The sequence below is a fragment of the Impatiens glandulifera genome, chromosome 3, assembly GCF_907164915.1.
Source record: "Impatiens glandulifera chromosome 3, dImpGla2.1, whole genome shotgun sequence".
NCBI lineage: Eukaryota > Viridiplantae > Streptophyta > Magnoliopsida > Ericales > Balsaminaceae > Impatiens > Impatiens glandulifera.
Window position 1 is genome coordinate 1,814,731 of NC_061864.1, and position 25,669 is coordinate 1,840,399.

Below are 25,669 nucleotides of genomic sequence, written 5' to 3' on the forward strand. Positions count from 1 at the left end.
TAATTGTAAGTCAACGCGTATATATATTCAATCAATTAGAAATTAGATGGAGTTGACATTTACTTAGTTGTGAACCGTGTTTTTTTATTTGTGTTATTAAGTTTGTGTTCGACTTTCCATGCATCTTTTAATATTTTTTCCAACCGCCCTCTCCCTTCCCACCCCCAAAAACTCTCTTTTTCTTTTGTAGGTTAATTACTTAATTAATTGTCTCATACAAAAAAAAAATTAACTTATATATATATATATATATATATATATATATAATTTAGACTAGATACTTGAATTTATTTATAAAATAAATACTTCCCTGATCAACAGTCTTTATTTTTCTCTATTAATTTATTTTCATTATTTTTATTGATGTCATGTATTTAATATTTCATGGACTTGTAAAAAATAAATTGAAAAAAATATTTATATATTTTTTTTTGTGCTTTTGAAAAAAAGGTTACAAAATAGTTCGCATAATTAATTAAGTGACTTGTTAGAAAATTGCACACATCAGATTTAGACCTTGTAAGTACTAGTTAGTTATATTTGAAATAGATCATTAATTTGTTCATATTTCATTAATCAAATTTCCATCTAAAATAAACATAGAAAAACATCTCAACTTACTATTTTGTTTGGATTTTTTTAAACCATTCTACAATCTATTTAACATAAATCAATTCAATTATAAAATAAATAACATTTAGCAAATATCTATTTTTTAGAAGGGTAAGACAATTCATTAATCACTCCCTACAATTAATATTTCTCATTTTTGATAAGTTTATTTATATAAACTTCAATATTCAATTAAAGGATTTTAACGTGGAATTTGAATGAAAATTATAAATAAATTTATAAATTATTAAATATATATTTGTTTTTTTTAGATACTAACAAAATAATTTGTTTAATTAACTCTAATCCAAATGGAGAATCAAAATGTTTTGTTTTACTTTGTTAATTAATACAAACCTTTAATTAACAAGTCATATGTATGTACACAAAAAAAAATATTTAAAAAATTAATTGATTTGAAGAAATGATTCATATATATATAATCCTATTTCAGTCAACAAAAACACACAATTTAAGTTGTTCTTTGCAATATTACCTTATTTGGTAACACTTATAAATTTAAGTTTTGACCAAAATCAAATACAATTAATCCGTTCAAATATAATATGATCAATGTGCATTCCTACACATAATTAATTAATGATGTTGGTAAAATGAAGTCACAATTGTAAGCAAACGCATCAATAATATTAGAGGATATGAGAATTAATTAATAAACTCCATTTGTTAATTCAAGAGGCCTTAATTAGCATTTGAGACACCACCAGAAATTTACTAAAATATCAATTTTGAAGTGCATGGAATCACATAACAATTAATTCATCAAGCATATCATATAGTTGATCTGTTTTTTTATACACATTTAAGTTGTTTAAATAGATTCCATATAATTTAAGATAAATCATGTCATAATTTCAACTGAACTATTTTTTAATTGTCTTCTAATTTTATTCCTGGTCAAAAAAAGAAAAAATATAAATTCCCATCAAAATTAGCATAAAAAATACAAAATTATTTAGGATTGGGTTAATTCAATAATCGTTAAATAGCTCACTACATTTCCATTTATTCTATCATATATCGAGATAATAGGCAGAAAGAGATTCTATCATATATCGAGATAATAGGCAGAAAGAGTTGTGATCGTGCATGGATCCCAAGTTTTAGTAGGCAACTTAATTAAAGGGACATGCATGTCTCCTAGTCTCAAATCTATAACAAGATTTTTAGTTTTGAACCATAAATTTCTCACTTTTCAAAAAATTCTTACATCGTGACTCAAGATAAACTAATCGAGGAAGATAAATTGACAATAGAACGTTGGAAGAAATTAAATGATAAGTTGAGTGTTAAATAATATTAAGGAATGAGGTTGATTTATTGATCAAACACTCATGTTCTTTAGGTTTTCTTTCTCCCAAGCATATATATATATATATATATAGTCACAAAATGAGGCAAATTAATGAGTTGAGTGTTAAATAATATTACAGTAAAAAATGCATCTTTTTTTCTGTTGTATGGTTAGTCTGATTTATGTAATTATTTTAATGGAAACCCATATTTTTTCTTGGTTTGAGTTCCAGTTTGAATATTACTTCTATCAAGATCTACGTTTTATCAATCTTAAGAAAAATGAAAATAAATTTCATAATTTCCACTGTCTCAAAACCTTAATTGAAGCCTTAACAAAAACAAACCAATTACTTTGAAATGCCTATCAAAAACTAATATCTGAAACAAATTATTATCTTTGAGTCGTAAAAAAATTATGATACATTTAAGGATATATATACTCACTCAATATGTTTAATATCCTAAATTGAGGTGAAGGGAAGAAATTGGAGAGTTGTACTTATATATTATAGGTTCCTTAAAAAAAATATTATAATCTTAAAAGGAAATAACCTTTATCCGTCCATTATGGTCTTTAAATTATATAATAACAATCCAAGTTATCATTTTTATCCTTTGTTTATTGATTGATAAATTTTAGTGGATTATAATTTAACAATATCTAGAGTAGCCGATTTTGATAATGATTCAATATTAAGTTTGATTAACTTATTTTTTTTTTCTTTTGTTGATTTGGACTTTTACAGTTGTTTGTCATGATCAAAAGTCGGGATATTAATTATTCTTATTAAGTGATTGACAAGTTCATAATGTTGGAGTTTTTATTTAAAAATGAATAATAAAAAGTGGGTGATACTCAAAATCACAATTACACAATATCAATAAATTCCAATGGGACCGATCAGAATTGTTTTGAGGAATTTTTCATTGACTTAATTGGTTGATCGAAGATGAGCCGTAATCTGTATTAATTACATGCCCCCACCAAAACACGTTAAAAATACTTTAATGTTAATATTTTAGTTATTTATTTATTACAGTAATATGAATATTTAATTCTTTAAATTATTTATATTATAAAAAATGATGAAAATAAATAATAATATAGATAAAATATTATTTATAATGTTTATAGTAAAAGAATAAGTAAAACTATGACAATTCTTCAAAACCATTGCATGTAAAGAATCACATCAAGAAAAGAATTATGAAACTTTATAAAATTAATGTCACAAAAAGAAAATTATCCATAATCCCACAAACATCCTATAAGCTAACACACTAAATACTAAAATTGGTAGCATTTGTATTTGTAAGTTTGATGCAGAAGTAATTTTAAAAAATATAAAGATTCATTATATAATATAAATGAAAGTAGATAATCATTGAAAATATTTGAAGAAAGTAAATTATATATTTTCCCCTAATTTGGTGTGAAAACACTTTATTTGGAAAAGAATAAGTGTCAAAGATGGATATGAGTTTGAATACAAAAGAAAATTATAAAGTTATTTGAAAATATATTTTTGTCAACTATTTCATTTGAATATTGTCACTCCAACTTCAATTGTTTTTAAATCAAACAATTTTGGAAGACTCTTTCATTGAGTATTAATTAATTAAATGTGATTGGTAGTTCAAGGAAATTAAAGACTCAACAACCAACCTCCAATAAGAAACTCATATTTGGTTGCTAATAAATAAATTGTAGACAATTTTGTTACACATTAAATGAGGGCTTGGAATTAGATAGGCATTTCGATTTACATGTGGGATACCACCTAATTCCTCTTCTTAATTGACATAATATTAATTAGTATTTTGTTTCTTTTCTTATTTTTGTATTATTGTGGATTGGCTTGCTAATCCAGACCTTAATTTCTTTGATCAGGATCAAGCATGTGCCCTAAAATTTATTTTACAAGGTTCTTTTATGTCATTAAAATCTACATTTTATTGTAAGAATACAATCTTCAACTTAAATACCAAATGTCTATATCTCATCTCATTCAAATAAAATTTAATTTTCATTTTATAATCTATTGCCTTTCTTTAGAAGTATTTTATCTATCAATATTCTTATATGAATATGAATTGGAATGCATTAGTCTAGATCCATAACATAATGTTTTTCTAGATAGTCACTCTCGGTTCAAAAGTCAAAAAATAAGACATTTTATTTATCTTGTCATATTGGGCTAGCTATTGATAAGACGATTAAATTGATTGTTGTTATCTAATACTAATAATATGTCATATCCGATTGAATATAACATTATCATGATTATTAATCGCATTCTTATAACTTTTATGTCATTATTAATCACATAAATGTGTAACTTTCAAAGGATGTGATCATACATTTCATTAAAAATTGACAACATAGCTAATTAATCACCAAACAATTGTGAACATACCTTTCAAATGACACGAAATAATAGACTTTTGTGAACATTAATGATATAATTAAAATGAAAAAGAGAAAAAAGCAAATGACATAACATATATAGGTATGTTGAAAAGGACTATTAAAACTGTGTAATATGTATAAAGCCCAATCAATTGGGGTTCAATCACATTCTAATAATAATGACTAGATTTGAAATATAATTTGTTTTAATCAAATTTCTAAAACAGATATGTATTAGTTTGATTCAAATTTAAATATGAATCTAAATCTAGTAACAAAAGTATTTTCAAAATAATTAAAGGTAAAAACAAATGGCAGCCACATATAACTGCATCCCTTTAGGAGCACAAACTCTGTCCTTTGGCTACTTACTAGGAAGGACCACACAAGTATAGTCTCAGTCCATTATGTATTAAATCCATAACCAACAATGAGCTAGCTTGACTTTGACACTCATTTCTCACCACCAAAACTTGATCATTCATACGATTTAAGCTATGGATTCTAGGGATGTTTTCTTCCGGAACTGATCTTTCGATGCTTTATAGGGTACGGGAATTGATTGCTCGTTCAACCACCATTTCGAGACATTAAAACAAGACAAGCATGATGAAGAACAGTTCGTGACTACTTTCTTCATGTTCACATGTTTTGGGCAATATAGAAAATAAGGAATGAAGGTACCTTTGAGTTGAGTAAACTCAAAAGACTTAGGTGGGCCAATTGATGGTCGGACTAAATTCAATTGTGATGCAACCGTTAACAAAAGTTGAAACAGATTCCAAAAACTGGTTCCATTGATCTTGGCTAAAAAAAAAATGTAAACATGAAAAACCCTAGTCCTGGCCTAGCCAAAATCCTTCTATCAAAGCAGCAATTTGTAAACAGAGATTTCACTGATCTTTCAGGTTTCAGCCATGAAAAAAGAATATGATTACATTACATTATAGTATGTAACAAGATATTGATATTTCTTTAATAATACAAACTTAAACCTTTGATTTGAAATGAAAAAACAAACAAACTATTGATTATAATCCTCTTATTGAACTTTGCCAAACTTCAACAAATTGTTCATTTTTTCTTGCTACAAACATTTTGTTCCCTCCAAACCCTAAATGAGAGACTCTGTTTCCTGCTCCCATATCCTCCTTCTTCAGTCTTCCCATAACGTTCTTCTTGAAGACCCTCTCTGTAGAAGAAGAACCCATCAAAACTTCTGACCAGAGTTCTATATCACCACCTTTACTGCAGAAAACCTGATTTCCATGGCATTCAATCTTACACCCAAAACCTTCTTTCTTTCCATTCATCATCTTTCGATCATCTCCAAGGCAACGCCATGACTTCTCATCACTGATATTCCTTAAATCAGCAAAGAACAATTCGCCGGAATTCACTCCAATCTTGAATATTCCAGAAAGATCATCAGAAACCGTGACGTCGGAATAGCAATCACTTTTTTCCTTCATCTCCCATGCGATACTTCCAGATCTTATGTCCCAGAAATTGATGTTTCCATTCACCCCAGAAGGTCCACTATGAGACCCAGATGCCATTAACAGATTTAAACTAGGAATCCAATTTAATTTTGTAGCTGGGATTGCTGAATCAAGATTGGCTCCAAAGATTTCGTGGCGGCCGATCTCTGTAACCGGACGAAATCCATCATGAAGGTCGTATACCATGATGGAATTCGAATTCCTGCGACCTGATTCGAAGCTAGTAAAGAGATATTCAGGGGATGAACCGATTCCCTGAACTGTAGCACTAGATTTCGTGACGTTTTCCCAAGTTAGTGTCTCCTTAACGAAACCCTTTTCAAGATCAATCAACTGTAGCCCGGAGAAATCAGTTGCTCCGGCGGCAGCAATTGTCGGTGATAGAGCCAGCATCGAGTCGATGGCTGCGAATTGGGTCAAAATCGTCGACTTCTTCTGCAGTGACCAATCAAACGACGTGATTTTGCTTCCATGGGCTACGTGGACCGATCCGCACGACGTCGTAGCAACAGCCGAAGGGGAATCCCTGCCACTGAGAGGCAAAAGCAACGACTTTTCGAGATTGAAAGCCTCAAATTGAGATGGGTTTGAGTAAGAATTTATTAGAAGATGAGAAATTCCATAGAACTCACCTTCTAAAATTAGATCTTGCAAATCAAAAGCTTTAGCTTTAGACGGGAGGCGGCCGGTTCGGAGAAGAGAAAGAATAATAGAAAACCAATCGGGATCCCTGTCGATAAAGGGGATACTAGATTGATTAAAGGTATCGCTGATAGAGTAAAGAAGTGATTTGGAGCCAGCTAGGGCAAGGGTTTGCTTGGTCGTTTGAAATAGCTGACCACCCACATCCACAGTGACAATATTTGAACTTGGGTTTTCCTTCTTCTTAGAATACTCATCTCTATGAGGCATGTCGGAACAACCAGACGCCTCAATTTTTGTTTCCTGCCGAAAGAAAAGATCTTTTACCAGAATAACAGAAAATAATCAAGAAAATTCTAAATAAAAATTGAGAATCAAGGAATTGGGGAATTAAAGGGTGAGAAAGAATTCGTTAAAGAGACGACGAAGAAGGTCGTTGGGCGCTTGCTACGATGGTACTCTGTAGAGGTCGTCGGAGTAGATGGCTGGGGAAGATGATTGTTTTTAGGACTGTACTGACAAAAAAAAACATTAATTAAAAGAAGAACCTATAAACTAGTGGGCTTCTTTTCTAAAAAAAATAAAATATGAGTATTTTTGGTACTGAGCCCATTTGACAAAAATCTACGAAATAATTGGTTGTATACAATAAAAATTAAAATGTTTAGCCCAACTTAAAAACTTAATAATTTTTTTACACCTTAGATTGGATAAGATAATTTTCGTAAAAAAATACAAAAAAAAATATTTTAATTCTTAATTTTAAATAAATATTATAATTTAAAAAATAACATTATTAGATTTATAAATTAAACCATAAAAGTTAAACCAAATAAATATTTGTTAACAAATTCGGAGTTACACCAAATAAACTTTCTAATTAATTGGGATCACAATGAGTTAGATTTTAATTGTAAGGTAAACATTATTTGTAGACTGTGAACCTAAATCGAAAACCTCTAATATTTGGTGCCCACGAACAGGGGCGGAGCCAGAATTTGAAATTTATCCGGACTAATTTTTTATTAAAAAAATCTATTCGGGCTAGTTTTATAGTTTGCTGTCATCAATATCTTTAGCGACGAAAAATAATCAATAACGACAATAATTTACCGTCGTTATTGATGAAATACATACAGGCTCCTTAAAGCTACTCCGGGCCGGCTTGTACTTGGCTCCGCCCCTGCCCACGAACAAATCTAAAAGATTTTGTATAAGAACAAATTGTGGAACTTAGCGTTAATAAGAACATTTTGATTGTCGTGTACTAAAATATCTTAACATATTGTCAAATTATTTTGACTTATTACATGTACATCAATTTATTGACGTTACCTACCCACTACAAGTACTTGTTTTTGCATAAAATTAGAAATTCTCCTTCAATTTATTCTTACTGTCTAATAATAACAACAACCCAATATCTAAGAGAACGATTAGCTAGCTAGCTAGTTAGCACTTAGCAGGTTTTGAATTTTGATGGAACTGTAAATTAATCTTATCTTTAGACTAGCTAAAAGGAAGAATGGAACAATATGCTGAAACTCTTATCTTCTTTTTGTGGATGGATATATACTCGATCTTTTAATAAGATTCTCAGAGTTCTTCATGTTTATGGGCATGCAGGGGCCGGGTTCTTTTCCAAATTATATATACATGGAAAATGCTCCATCATTTTGTATTTGTATGGCTTTTTAGGGTTCTTTCCCAAATATAGCAAGTATATATCTTAATTATGGCATCAACTTTCACAAAGAATCTGGTCAAAATGCATAAGCATATATCATCTATCTATCTATATGTCTCTCTCCTCCTTTAAATATTCATCAAACTAACTCCAATTTCATTTTCTTATATTCATTAATATTGCATTAATAATATATATATATTAATTTGAAGAAAATAAGTCAAAAAGTGTGTATGGGGTATCAATGGAAGTTAAGCTTTATTCTCCTATGTTAACTTCCATTTGAACTTTTCCTTCTATTATTGTCAATCAATCTCCTCCAAAAAGATACCCATCTAATGACTTCCACTTAGTCCATATACTTTTTATTTTAATATCTTGATTCCTTTTATTTATATATATATATATATAATAATCTATGTAATAAGTTTAAATATTGATAGAATTCAGAAAATAATAATAATAATTGAGTAACATAAAGAAAACAGAAACATTGAGGTTCTTGGTGCAATAATTTTTTAATTCATAAACATAAAGTTAATTTATAAAAGTTTAAATATACTAAGATATTTTAGTAATTAAATTTTTAAAAATTATCTCAAATAACCCTTTTTTTTTATCAAAAACAAAATTTTCTAAAAAAAACTAAAAAATATTCTAAAATACCCAAGATGAGGACGAAATATAAATAAAATGTTTGCTAAATAGTTTTAGTAACAATACTTTAGGATTGTGATCTGTTGACCTTATATTTAAGGTATTAACAAAATTAATTTTTCAATCAATCACTTTTTAACAATTACATTATTTATTTTTTAACTAAAATACTAAAATATAATTTATTTTAAATTATTATTTTTTATTTTATTTATATATATCAATCCCCTTTAAATTTTTTTACAAAAAATAATCATTTTCTCAAAATCATCGATAATTATTATTTTTTTCTACCTTCAATCCGAACCAGGCCTACGAACTCGTTTGATGTTGGATTATTGTGAGGTTTTTATTTGTTTTAAAATGAGAATGTTCCGACAAAAACATTAATTTCTCAATATAGCAAAAAAGTAAAAATACATTATCCCTCTTACAAATCAATGACCAGTTTTGAATATTAAGAAGACTAGTCACTTTTAACCCTCCCAATTAACCAAAATAAGAAGTTTTGTTTTATTATGACTCACTTTTGGTTAGAATATATTAAATTCTACCTACAATTTTATTAGGGATAATAATATGTTTTGACACCATTTTATACCTTTACACCATTCATTATACATTATTTCAAACTAAAATAATATCATTTGTCAAAAAAAAAAAAAAAAAAAACTATCCGCGTTGCCTAGTAGAACTCAAATGCGTTGGACTCCAAGCTCCTCCACACCTACAATTCCCCTTTCAAGTGTCTCTTCATCGAACTCATCTATCTGCATAACTTATCCGATAATCCAATCAAAAATATTATAATTTATTTATTCTTATTACTTCATTAGACATTGACGAAGATCCGATAGTAATTACCTCGTTATTGTTAAATTGAATAGAGCTGGGAACGTTGGTGGCCTCGTTATGGCGAGCAAATCTTCCGCGTATTCTTGGCCTTTTATTTGCTAATGTCATTCGACACACATACTTTTTTTTTATTTACAAAGAAACACCAAAATCAACATTTCATTATTTGACTACACAAAATAAATACATATTCATTCATAATATAGTTTAAATCTTACATTGGTCAAGTTTAGAACCGCTATTTAAAATATGAATCCAGATTTTAATTATAATGGAATTAAATGTTGGATTAAAAATATACCATAACTATGATTTTCATTAATAATAGAATAGAATAAATAAAATGAAATGAAATACCTTGATAGTTTTATTGAAATTTCTATGCATTCTCTTTGCTCTGTATTTCTGAATCTTTTTTTTCCTCTCCTCTGCGCCGCATCTCCCCATTTTAAAGCTTCCTTCTTCCATCGTCACTGGACTCCATGAATGCCTCTTCTCGGCATCATCGTTTCCTTTCATCTTCCAAGAAGAAAAAAAACCCAATTTCAAATTTAACTAGTAATTTATTTTCTGTATAGTTTAAAATTGAGTGGTTAATTAATTGAAAACAAACTTGCAAATCTCCGGTGCTGCAGGTTCTTCTGATTTTCCGGCCATATTCAAGCAAGCTCGTCGGAACCATCCAGCCATTCTCAGTTCCACCATTAATGGTTTCAAATGCAGATAGAGAGAGGTTTTCCATGAGATGAGTTGGAGGAGATGAATTAAAGAAGGTGGTGGAGTAGTCTTCCAAGTGAATTTTGTCGACCGGGTTAAAGAGATCGTATTGATGATGGTAGTTGATTTCAGGAGTTTCTTGGAGAGAGAGAATTAGATCGTTGTTGAATGGTAAGAAGGGATCGGGGAAGAAGGAGCAATCGAGAGCAGAGAGATGATGAGAAGAAAAAGAAGAATACATTTTTCTGATGATAGAATTGGAGGGTTCTTCAATTTCTGTATATTATATTAGCTTACTTATACAAGGAGAGAGAGAGAGAAATGAAAGTATAAGCTTTCTCTCTCTCTCTGTCCATTTGAGAAGAAGAAGAAAGAAACAGGACAAGGACATAGACAACTGCCACTAGGCAGGCATAAAGTTCATTCCATTTTTGGAATGCAATAAATGTACTAACTTACAAAGGGTTTGTTTCTTTTTGGAATTTTATTTATTCTATATATAAAACAATTCACTCTCACTATCTCCACTTCAATTCATCTTCTTTCATTAATAAACCTCTAACTCTTGCAATATATAATTACATTCACAATTCAACATTGGAGAAAATGTCAATTTGAGATTTAATTATTTTGAAAAAAAAAAATGAGTATGAAATATTTGTTTTTTTATAATAATTAAAAAAAAAACAATTGATTATAGCATTTGAAGCAACATTTCCCTGATGGGGAATGAGTATTGGGAATTGGGAACATTCTATGTTTTTTTTAAACTATCTTAATTTTTAAAAATTGCAATTACAGGAGTTTGACTAATGTTTTTTTTAAGCTACCTCTTATGAGGTGATATGAATTTTTTACTATTATTTTTCTTAGTTTGTATCTATCTTTAATGTTAGAGCTTGTGGGCAGATTTTATTGATAAATCGAGACATGCGTCTGAATCATTTTTAAGTTAAACATTTTTATACATATTTTTAAAAATTTACTATCTGAATTTGTTGGGAGGGTTTATGGGGTTCTATGTAAGGCCAGATTAAGATCTCGTTTAATTTGTTATAATATATATATATAGCGGAATTCTAACTAATTAATATATACATGCAAATAATGTCATTATGTTTAGCCAGGTTCGATTTCGCTCAATCTCCATATTTTCTATTTTTAATGTGCAGTAACTAGTGTATTAATTTTAAATTAAATTTTCTTTGGTTCTACTTGAGATTTATTGGGTTTATAACATCAATAATAGAAGTGTTATACAATAATAGTAGTTCGGTATGCAATATCCCCAATGTAATTATATATCATTGCATCTAGAAACATCCTATTAGGAAATTTTTATAGTCATTTAGGATCTGATTGTCTATGAATTATTTTGTAGTTAGTTTTTTTTTTTTTTTTTTTTAATTCTCTCTTACTATTGTTCTTTGTTAAGGCTATCTTGAACTTTTGAAGAATTATGAATTACCAATAATTCAATAAAGCAAGCATATGGATCTCTTTATGGTTTAAGTTATTTGCGAGGTGCTTACTATTCATGTATACCATATCTTGTAGCGGATTGACCTTCGTGTCGCCTCATTCGATTGTTACAATCCCATGAAAAAATATATATATATTTTTTTTAAATATGTTTTTTATTTTATTTTTTATTTTATTAATTTGTGTATAATACATTTTAAATTATACCATGTCACCTCATTTTTTAAATAAATCTCAAATTAAATTATGTTATTTTAAATATTTTAATGATTTATATATATATTAAAACTAAAATTTGTCCGATCCAAATTATATTATTATTTAATTAATTAATTAATATATATTGTGAATCAATTAAAAAATCATATTAATATTTTTAATGTACATTATGAAAGTTTTTATATATATAATAAATATTATAATTATATATTTTATGTATGTATATATTTTAATTTTGTTAAAGTTTTTAATTAGTATAATCTTACAAAAAAAAATTATTGAATGAGGCATATCATTTTTGAGATTAGTTTGGTCTCTTAATAATCGTGACTGAGTATCAAGAAATGACATAACACATTGTCTCGTAACCTAAATGTGTTAGTGCATTAGGCACGACCAAAATGACGAATGTAACTTAGACTAACAAATAAAATTGACAAGTTTTTCAAAGTTGAACCATGACTATGAAATATCAACCTTAAGTTGATAACCTTATTTTGAAATAAATGAGAGTTGAAATACCAATTTGAATATATATATAAAAGGCCATGGATAAGCCGAACAACTCCATAGGCTAGGACAAAATAAACTAGGAACTACCATCCAAAAATAATTACTAAAGTTCATCAATATATCATAGGAAAAAAACATCCTAATTCGTTAAAATTTATTTATTTTTTCTGATTTTCTTATTTATAAGAGTTCACTCATTTATAAATAAAAAAATAATGTATATCTATTAAGTAAAAATAACTTATCTAAAAATATATATACTCACTAAGCCTAATAGTCATTACTGCCATTGTATATATACTAAAATCCAAAAATGTGATATTTCTTAACACTTTCGTTTTGGGTGCACAAGGACTTTATTTATTTATTTATTTATAAATTTCAGATGGTGTAAAATTGAAGTAGGCTTATTTGCCTTAACCTAATGTTTCGGTAGCTCTACTTATATATAGGCAGGGCAAGATGTCCTAAACCAAAAAAAAAATACATGAAAAAGAAAATGAAAGAAAAATGAGAAAATAAGATTCTTTTATTTATTTATTTATATATTTATTTTTATATCTAGGTTATTGGACTGTTAGAAGTTGGGTTAGGCCTGGCCCATTTTCTTGATAGACTTATCATTGGGCCGCTCTGTATATAAGGTCTCATGTGGTATAGTTTTATTAAAACTGAGAAGAATATGCCTCAAATTTTTAATTATTTTCTTTTAAATATTTGGCAGGTAATGGAGTCTTCCCTTGTTGTATTATGGGACTAGATTTTGAATTGAATTAAATTAGTGTGATAATGTTTTAAAGAAAACTATTTGATTTCATAACTAAAACAAAATCCCACTACAATTTGAACAATTTGATAACAGTACAAGGCTTGGTTTAAAATGGAAGATTTATTGAGATAATTGGTATTAATTTTGCTCATAAATTTGATTTTCTCATCATCATCATGGTGTCGCATTGAGTGACAACAACCATAAGAATTTGGCAGCAGGCAGGCTTTGTCATTAATTAAACCAACATAATTAATTATAGTTTTTTATATGAATCTTATCCAATCAATCATGTATTCAACCCAAAACAACAATTTTCTATTATTTTTTACATCCCACAACTCAGAATGCTAAAACAACAAGGTGTGAATAATCAAAACTAATTTAAACGATTATGCTTCGGCAACCTCCCCTTCTTTACACACACCAACTTCCAAAACCAGGTCTTTTGTCCTAGATTCCGCGACTCTACAGCAATTTCTCCTAGGAGACTGCAAAAATACAAAATTAAACACCATTAACAACAACAACAACAAGATCAATCAATCTTCCTTAAACTCGAGAATATATATACTTCCTTAGCTACTTACTCTTTCCCACAAATGTGGATCAGATTGCTTGTAAACCAACACTTCCTTGAGTTTAGCAGGATCAGGCATCTTCCACCTACATTCTTGATGAAGAATCTGATGATGCTGTTCATATTTGCTGACCGTTAAATTGGATGTAGATTCTAGTAGTTTAGCATTTGACAAGAAGAAAATGAATGCCTTTTGACACATGTTCCTATTCACTGGCCGAGTATTGAAAGCATATGCTTTGTAATCAGCCTTCTTATACCAATTCAAGAAAGTCCTAGAAGGCCTTTCCATATCCTTTGCTGGAACAATCCCGCGAATTACTTGAACAGCAAATCCCCACGATATCGAGATTGTCCACTTCTTTTTGGTTTCGTAACAAATGGAATGTTGAATCAGTGCCGCTGAATCCAGCTGATTCGGAGCCGTTAGAAGATGCTTTAGCGATTGAAGACGGGTCATATTTGGAAAAATTGGCTCCAATATGTCTAGGTGGTGTAAGGACACTAATGGCGCCACAGGGTGCGCAGCTAGAAGACCAAACAAGTTTCCGTATATATCGAACTGCATTACAATAAGGTTAGAACCTAAATGAAATAATCCCACGCAAAAGACAAGAATCATACAACAACATTAAGACCGACAATGACCGTTGGTCTCCTGAATTTCTCCGCCCCTATTTGACTCTTTAATATTGGTAAAATAAGTTAATGGTATCTCGAAGAACGTGTACCTGGTGAAAACCGGGTTCTTTGGTGAGTGGAACACCGAGTTCAGACATACAGGCATGAATCCGATCATCCGACCCGTAAAGATCCGGATACCTATGTAAACATCTGCCCTGCATTTTCTCAATCGCCACCGCCAACGGGTAGCTAATCGCAAACCCCCCACCTCCGTACGCCATCCCATATGAAAAGTATATGTTTTGCAGATGACTCTCCGACGAGCTTCCGATGTAATAATACCCTCTATGATCGTATTTCGAAAGAACCCTAACTAGGTTCTCAGTGATAAACACCGTGTCATCATCCCCCATCACGAGCCATCGCACATTCTTCAACCCCCGTTTCACCGTTTCCGACACGATCCTCGATATCCGAATAGCCGATCTGTCACCTTGATTGTTTGTATAAGGAAATTCCGACGTGTTGCCGGAGATAAGAACTGGGGGTAGTTTATCTATTGGATTAGTCTTGACGGGTCTGTCAATCCAAACGAATCCCCGCATTCCGTTCTCCGGTCGCCACCATAGCTTTATAAATTCCTTCCTGCTATCCCAGAGAGACGCCGACGCCGCAATGCCAAACACTACATGTTTCATTTCGGTCTTTTCTTGAGTGTTCTGACTCTGAGCCGCGATCCGGTGGCCGAGGTGACGGCGGTTGGCGGTGGAGGAGGATGATGATAACGACGGGTGGAGATCGTCGCCGTGGCAGGAATGAGAAGAGGAGATTATTTTTAGAGTGTAGAAGACGTAAGAAGCAGAGAAGAAGATGGTAAGAAAGAGAGCGAATCTGAGGACCGGACGGCCGCCGTGGAACTTAACAGAGTCCAAATCAGACTTGTCGGTGAATTTGTGGGAAAATTTCATGATTCTAATTTCTAATTAGATGGGGGATTGAAATTGCATGTGGCTAAAACTGGTTCAAGTTGATTTGAAGAAGAAGAAGAAGAAGAATGCAGAGCTAACGTACTAAATATCAAGTGTCAGAAACCAGAAGACAGACAAGAAGAAAGATAAACCAGCAGCCCATTGTTAATTTAATTATCATATCTTAAAAAATGTATGTAGATTTGTTAATTTTAATATATTGAATTAGATATTATAAATATAAACACAATCAAAGTAAGAGAAATGGAGAATTACAAAGATTGTTATGCTTTAAAATTTTAAAATTAAGATTACATAATTTCAACGCAAGCTTCTTTTAAGTAGTGATGGTCAAGCTTCCTTTTTAACTTTATTTAACTAGCTAGTTATGGACATTCATTAACCACTATGATTAAACTATTATAATTAAATTAAATTGGTTTAAGCATTACATAAAAATGCAAAGTCTAAAATCAAAACAAAAATAAATACTACAAGTTAATTGACTAAAAAGTAAATAAAATTACCAAACTTCAAAATAAAGAAAATTATTTTTAGTGTTCACACTTAGTTTAAAAAGTAAACTATAGAGTTGTTTAAAATTTGACTATGTTTTAAAGCAGTATAATCTACCAAAAAGAGATTGTGTGTAAAAGTCATTACAAAAATTGCAAAAAATGTAACAATATTCATCGCTTGTTCTTCAAGGTGGGGAGTCCTTCCTATCTCTTGATTTATGCCCGATTATTGTGGTGGATTAATTGAGTTATGTTAAAAGTTATTGGTGATTGTTCGAAGGCTTGATTTAGGACGGTGAAGTAGTTGGTGATAGGAAACATCGATAAATCATCCTATTATTTTTTTTATAAATCATTTGGCAAAAACTAAAGTTACATGCCACGGATAAAAAAAGAAAAAAAAAACTTTTTTTTAGGGTCATCTCGAGTTCCTAGTTTTGTAAGATTTTCAATTTTATTAGTTAGTCTATTGTAAAACTGATTCTGAATGCCGGGTTTAGGCAAGAAAGGAATAAGATATCCGTCACTTGTTTACAAATAGGCCACACATGTGTCATAGTTTGTTTTTATCGGTTCAAATTTTGGAATCATACTCAAAATTGGGAATTTGAAATTAAAATTTTGGACATTTCACCTTCTTTCGTATAGTAAATTGAATCCTGGTGCAGTGAAGCTGTTCTATATAATTTCTGACCATATATTTTGTCTTGGACTTGTGCACTTTCTGATTGTTCACACGCCTTTAATATGTTCTTTGACTTAGTTTCAAGGCTGGCCTGGAAATATGCTTGTTTTTTCGGTCTGCAATTCCATGTAATATTTGATGCCCAGTATGTGTTTGATGAAATGCGTGTTGTTGATTCTATTTTATGATGTTCTTTGAAAAGGAAGGACTTTATCTACTGGGTTTTCTTATCTCTTGTGACCTAATACATATTCTATTGCCAGGCCTCATCAAGTTTAGACTTTCCTAAACCTGTAATACAGAGAGTTTGGTTCCGTAATGTTATGTCTCTTTACTCAATTATGAGAACTTGTTTCTTGAGATGCAAGATGATGTGTATCAAAAGAGAAAAAAAGAAGAAGATGGATTTCAAATTTTCAATAGATCTTTTAATTACATGCAAGTTTCTAATAATGGTCTTGTGTATCCCTATTCCTTAGGGAAGCTCTTACTTCTGGAATGATGATCTTGGGAAGAGGAGACTCTGGAAAGCACTGAAACAATAGTATGCAGTGTATTTGCCACCATCCTTGACTTGATTTGCCCCCTTCTTGGCAGAGGCCTTCTGCTCCTGAAGCTTCCACCAATTGCTGCTGCAGCCGCACTTCTCATCATCTTATCCATGGGGAATGCTAAAAACAAAAATCTCTTTTGTGTCTTGTTTTTCTTTTTGTGGATTATATTTTCTGATTCACTTGCTTTATCTGCTTGAAAGCACTCACGAGGAGTATTTATAGCTCATCGTGGATCTATAGAATACCATGGTTGGTTATGGGGAAGAAAGATCTTGAATCCGCCTTCTTTCCTTCTTCCACATGTGGTGGAGGTTGGGAAGCATGCCAGCCTGGGTTGTCTGTCAGTAAAAAGATTCCATTTTTCTTTTTGTTCGGGTAGAGACAAGACAACCAACGGAGTGGGTTTGATTCGAGGATATTATCTTGCAATCCTTGCAGCATGATTGATATTAAACAAATGTCTGGTCCAATCCCACGTGCACTACTTGAAAGACCCTAACCATACAATCTAATGTCTGGTAACAGAGCTGCGTGCAGGTTTTTATTTTATTGTTTTTTTCTACGAATCTTGACAGCCAATTCTTTGTATTATTATTTAATGCAATTTGTCTTTTGTTTTCTGTAGGAAACATGTTTTGGGGGATCTCAAATCGTTGTACGTTCTTCCCTGCAACCCATAGCCATCATGTTCCCATTGTACTCACATAATTTACGAGTTCTTTACAATATGAATTGCAGTATGATTTACATGGATTCTTTGTAGGGTATCATGATATTATTTCTTTAGCTTTTCGCCATATAGAGTTGTTTCTGTATTAAGTTATTCCTTAAAAAGTTGCTTTCTTTATCAATTTCTCCTTGCATTTTATTAATTTATCTGCCTGAGTTACCCAAATGGACTGTTATTTGGAATGAGAGGAACACGAGATCCTTTGATAAAAATGAAAGTACGTTGTTTAGAGTGAAGATCACTTTTTCTTAATTTTCTCCCGACCCTTGACAAATGATCTACTAATAATTTGCTGCAGGATGATTTGGATTTACTTGATAATCTCTTAAACTTTTATTTTTTTGTAGTCTGGTTTCTCTTGGCGTTTCCTTGGTTGCTTTTATTATCATTTCCTTTATTTTTGCGTTCTTTGTACAATTAATGTTCCATCTATGTCTTTTTTTTTAATGAAATGAAATAATTTGTCAAGATGAAGACAGACACACCATACACAAAAGAAAACAACACTTCACAGGTAAGTCTTCTAACTCACATGTATGCACAAATCTCAATATGAAGCAAATATCAGCATGTAATTACTACACTCACTCAAATGTTCTTAAAGTTAAAGAACAAAAATGGATTTCGGATATATGAGAAAGCTCACATATATGTCGTAACATATTTACATGATCAACCCATTACACTATGCTATATCATCCTGATGGAGCATTTAAATGCATAAAGAGAATAGGAAGATGAGAAACAAAAGATGACATAAGATAATGGCATCATCACACACCATTCACATTCTCATACCCTTATACATGTATAGACAATGCACATGTTGTTTTCAGGCAAATATGTATGTGATTCATGAGCCAAACTAATATCAAGAAGCAAGTAGATCAAATGAATGAGTTAAGGCAACGAATCAGGAAATATCAGCACATGAGGAAAATCAAACTTGGACTCTCACTGAACTGCCATTATAGGAAAGAAAGCAATTGGGTCAAGATGGATGGGCTTTAGACAGATTAAAAGCACTAATGGTAGCTAAAGGTACAATTGAAAAATGAGTGACACGAATGGTGGATAAAGACACAACTCGAGGATCTAATTGCTGAAGACTGTGAATAAGGAGGAATAATAAATACTGGAATCGGTCCTGGGCATTGAATTGGTGTCTATCCCTTTGAATGATGGACATAGAGCCTCGGAGGAAGTCATAACCTCTCTTTATGATTGTATATCTTTTTGAGTTCTTTCTTCATTTAGAGAATTTATGACAACTCCTATCATAACTTGTACTGAAATATTTTTTGATGGGTTTCACCATTTGGTTACTATCTTAGTGATTAAATTGATCAATGAAACTTGTTTTACCTTTACACAAAAAAATGGATTTCCTCTCCTATAGAAAATGCAGTAATGATCCATATATCTTCATCCCTCTTCATATACACATCTTCATCAGTCTTTAACAATTGAAGAAAGTGAAACTAGAAACTGCTTCATATTTCACATATGCTTGTTGTTTCTGTTTACATTTCCATGAGTTCATGTATACATTTAGGCATATATAATGATGCCCACCAGCGTTGAAATTTTCTCATTATGAACTTTTTTTTGCTTGTTCTTAAGTTGCAAGATGATGAGTATAAAAAGAAGAGTAAAAATAAAAAGAGAAGATGTATTACAACAGATCTTTGATTACAAGCAAGTTTCTAATGATGGCCTTGTGTATCCCTAGAGAAGCTTTTCCTTCTGGAATGATGATGTTGGCCAGAAGAGGAGACTCTGGAAAGCACTGAAACAATAGTATGAAGTGTATTTGCCACCATTCTTGACTTAATTTGTCCCCTTTTTGGAAGAGGCCTTCTGCTCCTGAAGCTTCCACCAATTGCTGCTGCAGCGCCACTGCTCATCATCTTATCCATTGGAAAAGTTAAAAATAAAAACAAAATCTCTTTCTTTCTCTTGTTTTTTTGTGGGTTATATTTTCTGATCCACTTGCTTTATATGCTTGAAAGCAGCACTCGTGAGGACTATCTATAGGTCACTGTGGATCTACGGAATACCATCTTCTTTCTTTCCTTCTTCCACAAGTGGTGGAGGTTGGGAAGCATGCCAGCTTGGGTTGTCTGTGAGTGATAAGATTCCATTTTTTCTTTCTTTCTGTTCGGGTTGAGACAAGACAACCAACAAAAGGGGTTTGATTGCAGGAGATTATCTTGCAATCCTTGTAGCATGATTGATTTTAAACAAATGGATTTGTCCAACCCCACGTGTGCATTATTTGATAGACCCTTAACCATATATACAATCTCTGATGGCTTGTAACAGAGAGCTGCGTGCAAGTTTATTTTATCGTTAAGATTTCCTGCTGCTTCTTTTTAAAATTAATTTCTAAGAATCTTGACAGCTAATTCTTTGTATTATAATTTGAATGAAAATTGTCTTTTGTTTTCTCCAGGAGACAATATTTGGGGAGACATGGATTCATTATATATAGGGAAGCATGACTTATTTTATTTCTTTAGCTGTTTCCATTTATTTATATAGTTGCTTCCTTTGGCCAAATTTTCCTTTCACACTGATTAATCCATTTTTTCCCTGCTGCTGTTGTTGTATTGAATGAGAGAATGGGTACTATCTTTAAATCATGAAAGGGATCAAAACTACATTTAAAGGAAAATAAATGTTTGATAGCTAGCTAAGCAGCTAGCACGTGTGGGCCAGGTTGAACGGAGCCAGGTTTAGGGTAACAAGGCTGCATGCTTGAAGTCAACTTCATTATTTATTTAAAGAAAGATATTATTAACCCATGTAAATTAAAGTCGTTCATTCTTGGGAACAGTACATATACAGCTGTTATCTGCAGAAATACTAATTGCAATTGAAAATGAGAAAAAAGAAAAAGAAAACAGTAATTTTTGTGTTTAAATTCTTCCCATAGGGCCATATTGATCCCATCCTCCATTGTATTGTATGGTAAAAACATGATCATATTCGCCTTTTCAATTCTTTATCTCTGGAGAAATGTTATTTAGTTAAGTGGTAAAACACACACCAAAAAAACAAACTTGTTTACTGTTATAAAATAGTCTTTTTTGGGTAAATGAAGATGTGATGTACATATAATATATAATTGTAAATGCATGGTTGCAGGGTCAAAACATGAAAGACAAAAAATGCTAGCTGTAATCTTGTTGGATGGGATGTCAAAGAAAGAAACAATTACAATTCTAGCTGGCATGTCTCCTCGATCCCCCGGCCGCATGTATGTATACCAACTATAAATTAAGATCCTTCTTCCCCACGTAGACCTTATAATACAAAAATACACTGAGCTGAGAAAAGTGGATAGTAGTTAGTAGACTTAATAGAAAAGAGATCGAAGAATCAAGAAAAGATGAGGAGCAAGGTGAATGATACTGAATCAGCAGAAACATGGAACTTGATCAATACCATGAACCCAGAAACAGAAAGCAGGGAAGAGGAAGAGAAGCGCCCACTACCCAGAAGAGGACAGGTGAAGAGAGAGATGGCGGTCAAAGCCTACCACTCCATCGTCTCCGCCTTCTCCTCCTCCTCCTCCGGTCAAGTTCAACACGCTCAAAATGGAACCTCCTTTTTCAAACGGGCGTGACTACCTTTGAATGTATTCTATTATTAATTCACTGTAATTAACTTCTTTCCTTCAAGAAAACAGTCTTTCTATGTACACTGTTTGAGCTTTTTTCTCCCTTTTATTTTATATATTATAATATATGCATGAGGATGTTCGTAAATATATTTCTTTATTCATATTACTGGGGAGAGAAACTTCTTTTTGTTTGCTTGTTTGTTTCTGTAATCGGTTTTTGAGTTAATTTAGTGCTGGTTAATTGTTTTGTTTTTGTTAGGATCTGATCATTTTCATTATTCATGAATCATTTTTTATTTTCATTTTGTCTTGAGTAAGTTTGATTCTTATAGGAGTTAAGTGTCTACTCAACTTATTTGTTTTAGGTTATTTGCCAGAAAAGAGAGATAGAGGAAAAAATGTGATTTAAAAGCAAAATTTATTTGATTATAATTTTTATTTTAACTTATTATGGAAAACAAACATAATAAACATAATGACCATATGTGTTGTAAAATAAATAAAATTCACATTTACAAAATTGAAATAAACAATACTCACATCTTTGTCGTCATCATCATTATCGTTTTCATCGCCTTCATCATATTTTTCAATGGTTTAGATAATCTAATGGTTGTCTTACTTCTCTCATTCAACGTTGTTTTTGTTATTCATCAAAAAAAAAAAAATATGATAATAAATTTGATAAGGAGACATTCATTTAATTTTTTTCTCATTAGTTCACTGATTTTAACCTCATTTATAGGTCAACCAAAAATATCATTTTTTACATAATAGACATTTCATATTACTAATCTCGTAACCTCATTTTTGCACTCAGTTATCTCAACAGTACCAATATTTTTTAATTTCACTTTTGACAAACCAACAATCTCATCATATCATTAACCTTTTTACCTTAATTTTTTCGGTAAACCAACAATCTCATTCATATATTTAACTACCAATATTTGTTATTTTTCCAATTAGTCTCTCATATTACTAATCTCTTATCTTATCCCTTGCCAACCAACAACAAATCTCTTATCATTGACAAACCAATGTTACCGGCATCATCTTTCGGTAAACCAACCACAAATTTTTATCACACTTTCATGCTTCTTATCCATCAACAAACCAACCACCAAACTCAATCACACTTTCACACGCCTCTTATTCCTCGATAAACCACATCTTAATCACATAATTTCACAAGTGCAAACCAATGTTATTGGTCTCTTATCCCTTTTAGCAAACCAACCACAAAATCTCAATCGACATCTTATCCATCAGCAAACCACATCCAAATCCCAATGTTACCAGTCTCTCATCTATCGACAATCTAACCACCAATTTATATAGACATCTAATCTCGTGACCTCACGATCCTTTGTTACTGATTTCTTATCCCTCGACAAACCAACCATACATCTCAATCACACTTTCATTGTTTCACAAGTCTCTTATCCTTTTAGCAAACAAATATTATCGTCATCTCTTATCACTTAGTAAACCAATCACCAATCCCAATCGATCTCTCTAATCGCGTGACCTTACGATCCTTCGACCTCTTATCCCTCGGTAGACCACCATCAATTTCAATCATCCCAATCCCAATATTATCGGCCTCATATCCATCGGCAATCCAACCACCAAAATCTCAATTGACCTCTAATCTCGTGACCTCACAATCATTTGTTACCAACATCTTATCCATCGGTAAACCAACCACAAATCTCACGAACATTTGTTATCGATCTCTTATCCCTCGTCAAAATAACCAAAAATCTCAATCATACTTTTACAAGTCTCTTATCCTTAGCAAACAAATATTATCGGCTTCTTATCCATTGGCAATCCCAAAATTGGCCTTTTATCCATCATCAATCCAACCACCAAAATCTCAATCGACCTCTAATCTCGTGACCTCACGATCATTTGTTACCGACCTCTTATCCCTCGGCAAACCAACCACAAATTTCACGATCATTTGTTACAAACCTCTTATCCCTCGTCAAAATAACCAATAATCTCAATCACACTTTCACAAGTCCCATATCCTTAACAAACAAATATTATCGACCTCTTATCCATCGACAATCCAACCTCTTGTCTTAAGTGTGTAAAACGATCACTTTAACTATCAGACCACTTATAATTGATGTGTTTATTTACAATTTTGTGTATGCATTTGGTTGCATATATTTTATAACTAATAAAATTTTAAAATTTTAACTTTTTTAATTTATAAATAACATAGACATTTTTTATTAATAATCTAAAACTATATTTTCAATATAAAAAATATTATTTATCAATTTTGTGTTAAATATAAAATGTAGATAAATAACTAAAATGATTAATTTATTTTTAATTATTTTATTATTATAAAAAAAATATTAGTTGCTCATTAAATATAAATTTTAGATAAATAATAAGAAAATAATAATTTATTTTTATTTAAATATATCGCAAATTAATTAAGTTTAAATAGATTGTTATATATATAATATATAATTAAAAATGGTCCATATATATAATATAATAATATAAAAATAATTAATATATATATATATATTTATATATATATATATATATTAAAAAAAATATATTGAAGAACACTTATGTTAATATAATTAAATTAGTTTTTTATTTTTAAAATTGATTAATTCTTGAATTGTTAATATTTCATTTATTAGTTAAAGATATAAATAAAAAAAATAAAAAAATATATATAATATAAAAAAAAATGGTGTAAAATTATTATATATATATATTTTTTTTTATTATTGAACACTTATTATTCTAATATAATTAAATTAAATTTTTATTCTTAAAATTTATTAAATTGTTAATGTTGATTATACATTTTTATTAATTAGAGAGAAATGAAAAAAGAATATAAAAAGTGTTATGCGTTTTCTTATTCAAACCGTGACCCCTATGCGTACCCATTACTCTCACGTTAAGATCTATATTAATCATGTGTCTCGATCCGGCAATCCAATTTTAAACTGTTAAAATATCGAGTTTACTCTTAAAATTTTACGATTTCACATAAGGTTAACGGGTCTGGTTTTAAGTAAACTATTAAATAGGTAAACTCTTACGATTTTAAATTTACGATAATGAGATTTTATGATTTTACGAATTTATAAATATTTTTGATTTTACGATTTTATACAATTTTACTTTAAAAAAAATTATATTTAAAATTAAAAAAATAAAGTTATTATTTATTTAAATAAATAAATAAAATTAATTAATTTTGTAAATATAATTTTTTATTATGTTATTTACGTATTATTATTATTTAATTAATTTATATTTAAATATATAATTTTTTTAAATTGATTGATTATATATATATATATATATAATAATAATAATGTATAACTAATATTTTTTAAATTAAATTTGTATGATTTTAAATAATTATAGATTTTACTAGTTTATTATCGTTTTTAGAAGTTGGATGGATTGTAATAATAAAAGAGCACCATGTATACAGACATAAGAAGTTGGGCTGTCATAGTCTTGAGATTGATGGGTTTACCCCATGCCCCAAAAGTGCTATATGACAAAGTTGACTATGTTTAGTGGACCTAATTATTGGGTTGTTATAAATATATTAATATTTGATATTTGATAACTTGTTTTTATTTAATAGTTGTACGTTACTTGTTTATTTATTTGTAAATTACTAAATTATTAAAAATAATAAATTAGAAAAAAAATAACTTATTGGTTTGAACTTATTAAATTTATTAATTTTTATTTTTGAATGTATTGCTCCTCAGATTGGACTGTCTGAGTCATGGGTTTACTGACTTACCCTGACTATATGACCGAAGCATAAATTGATCCATTATATTATTATTATTCATACCATTATAAGGTTATACTCATTAGTATTATTATCAATTTGATTGGATATATTCAGATAATTCAAACTGCTATCTGTTTTTTTTATCTCCTAATATGTTCAAATTATAACTTGTTGCAGCTTGATTAGTTTTTG

At 30.3% G+C, this 25,669-nt stretch overlaps 3 protein-coding genes and 1 long non-coding RNA gene across 4 annotated transcripts; 1 reads left to right on the forward strand and 3 right to left on the reverse strand.

Moving 5' to 3' along the window:
* Positions 1-5,221: 5,221 nt before the first annotated feature.
* On the reverse strand, positions 5,222-6,988 carry LOC124931153 (BTB/POZ domain-containing protein At5g41330). The gene has a single exon (XM_047471549.1). The coding sequence runs from the start codon at positions 6,751-6,753 to the stop codon at positions 5,371-5,373; it is 1,383 nt and encodes a 460-aa protein (XP_047327505.1). The 5' UTR covers positions 6,754-6,988; the 3' UTR covers positions 5,222-5,370.
* Positions 6,989-9,515: 2,527 nt separating this feature from the next.
* On the reverse strand, positions 9,516-10,640 carry LOC124928828 (two-component response regulator-like APRR1). Its single transcript, XM_047469077.1, has 4 exons — positions 10,296-10,640; positions 10,040-10,201; positions 9,692-9,802; positions 9,516-9,597 (listed from the first exon to the last, which is right to left on the reverse strand). Exons 1-4 carry the CDS (start codon positions 10,638-10,640, stop codon positions 9,523-9,525), a joined length of 693 nt encoding a protein of 230 aa, XP_047325033.1. The 3' UTR covers positions 9,516-9,522.
* Positions 10,641-13,748: 3,108 nt separating this feature from the next.
* Positions 13,749-15,600, reverse strand: LOC124932694. The gene is made up of 3 exons (XM_047473362.1): positions 14,694-15,600; positions 13,973-14,524; positions 13,749-13,873 (listed from the first exon to the last, which is right to left on the reverse strand). The coding sequence occupies exons 1-3, from the start codon at positions 15,552-15,554 to the stop codon at positions 13,775-13,777; spliced, it is 1,512 nt and encodes a 503-aa protein (XP_047329318.1). The 5' UTR covers positions 15,555-15,600; the 3' UTR covers positions 13,749-13,774.
* Positions 15,601-16,571: 971 nt separating this feature from the next.
* LOC124932695 lies at positions 16,572-18,277 on the forward strand. Its single transcript, XR_007098772.1, has 2 exons — positions 16,572-17,848; positions 17,937-18,277. It is a non-coding gene; the product is annotated as an uncharacterized LOC124932695 (long non-coding RNA).
* The last annotated feature ends 7,392 nt before the right edge of the window (positions 18,278-25,669 follow it).

What these genes read in the sequence shown, in the direction of transcription:
- LOC124931153 (XM_047471549.1), bottom strand. Translation starts at nt 6,753, where the DNA reads ATGCCTCATAGAGATGAGTATTCTAAGAAGAAGGAAAACCCAAGTTCA.
- LOC124928828 (XM_047469077.1), bottom strand. Translation starts at nt 10,640, where the DNA reads ATGTATTCTTCTTTTTCTTCTCATCATCTCTCTGCTCTCGATTGCTCC. An exon ending in GCAGCACCGGAGATTTGCAA is followed by an intron (nt 10,202 to 10,295) that starts GTTTGTTTTCAA and finishes TCTTCTTGGAAG; the next exon opens with ATGAAAGGAAACGATGATGC. An exon ending in ATTTCAATAAAACTATCAAG is followed by an intron (nt 9,803 to 10,039) that starts GTATTTCATTTC and finishes ATAAAAAAAAAG; the next exon opens with TATGTGTGTCGAATGACATT.
- LOC124932694 (XM_047473362.1), bottom strand. Translation starts at nt 15,554, where the DNA reads ATGAAATTTTCCCACAAATTCACCGACAAGTCTGATTTGGACTCTGTT. An exon ending in AAGAACCCGGTTTTCACCAG is followed by an intron (nt 14,525 to 14,693) that starts GTACACGTTCTT and finishes ATTGTAATGCAG; the next exon opens with TTCGATATATACGGAAACTT. An exon ending in ATCCACATTTGTGGGAAAGA is followed by an intron (nt 13,874 to 13,972) that starts GTAAGTAGCTAA and finishes GTATTTTTGCAG; the next exon opens with TCTCCTAGGAGAAATTGCTG.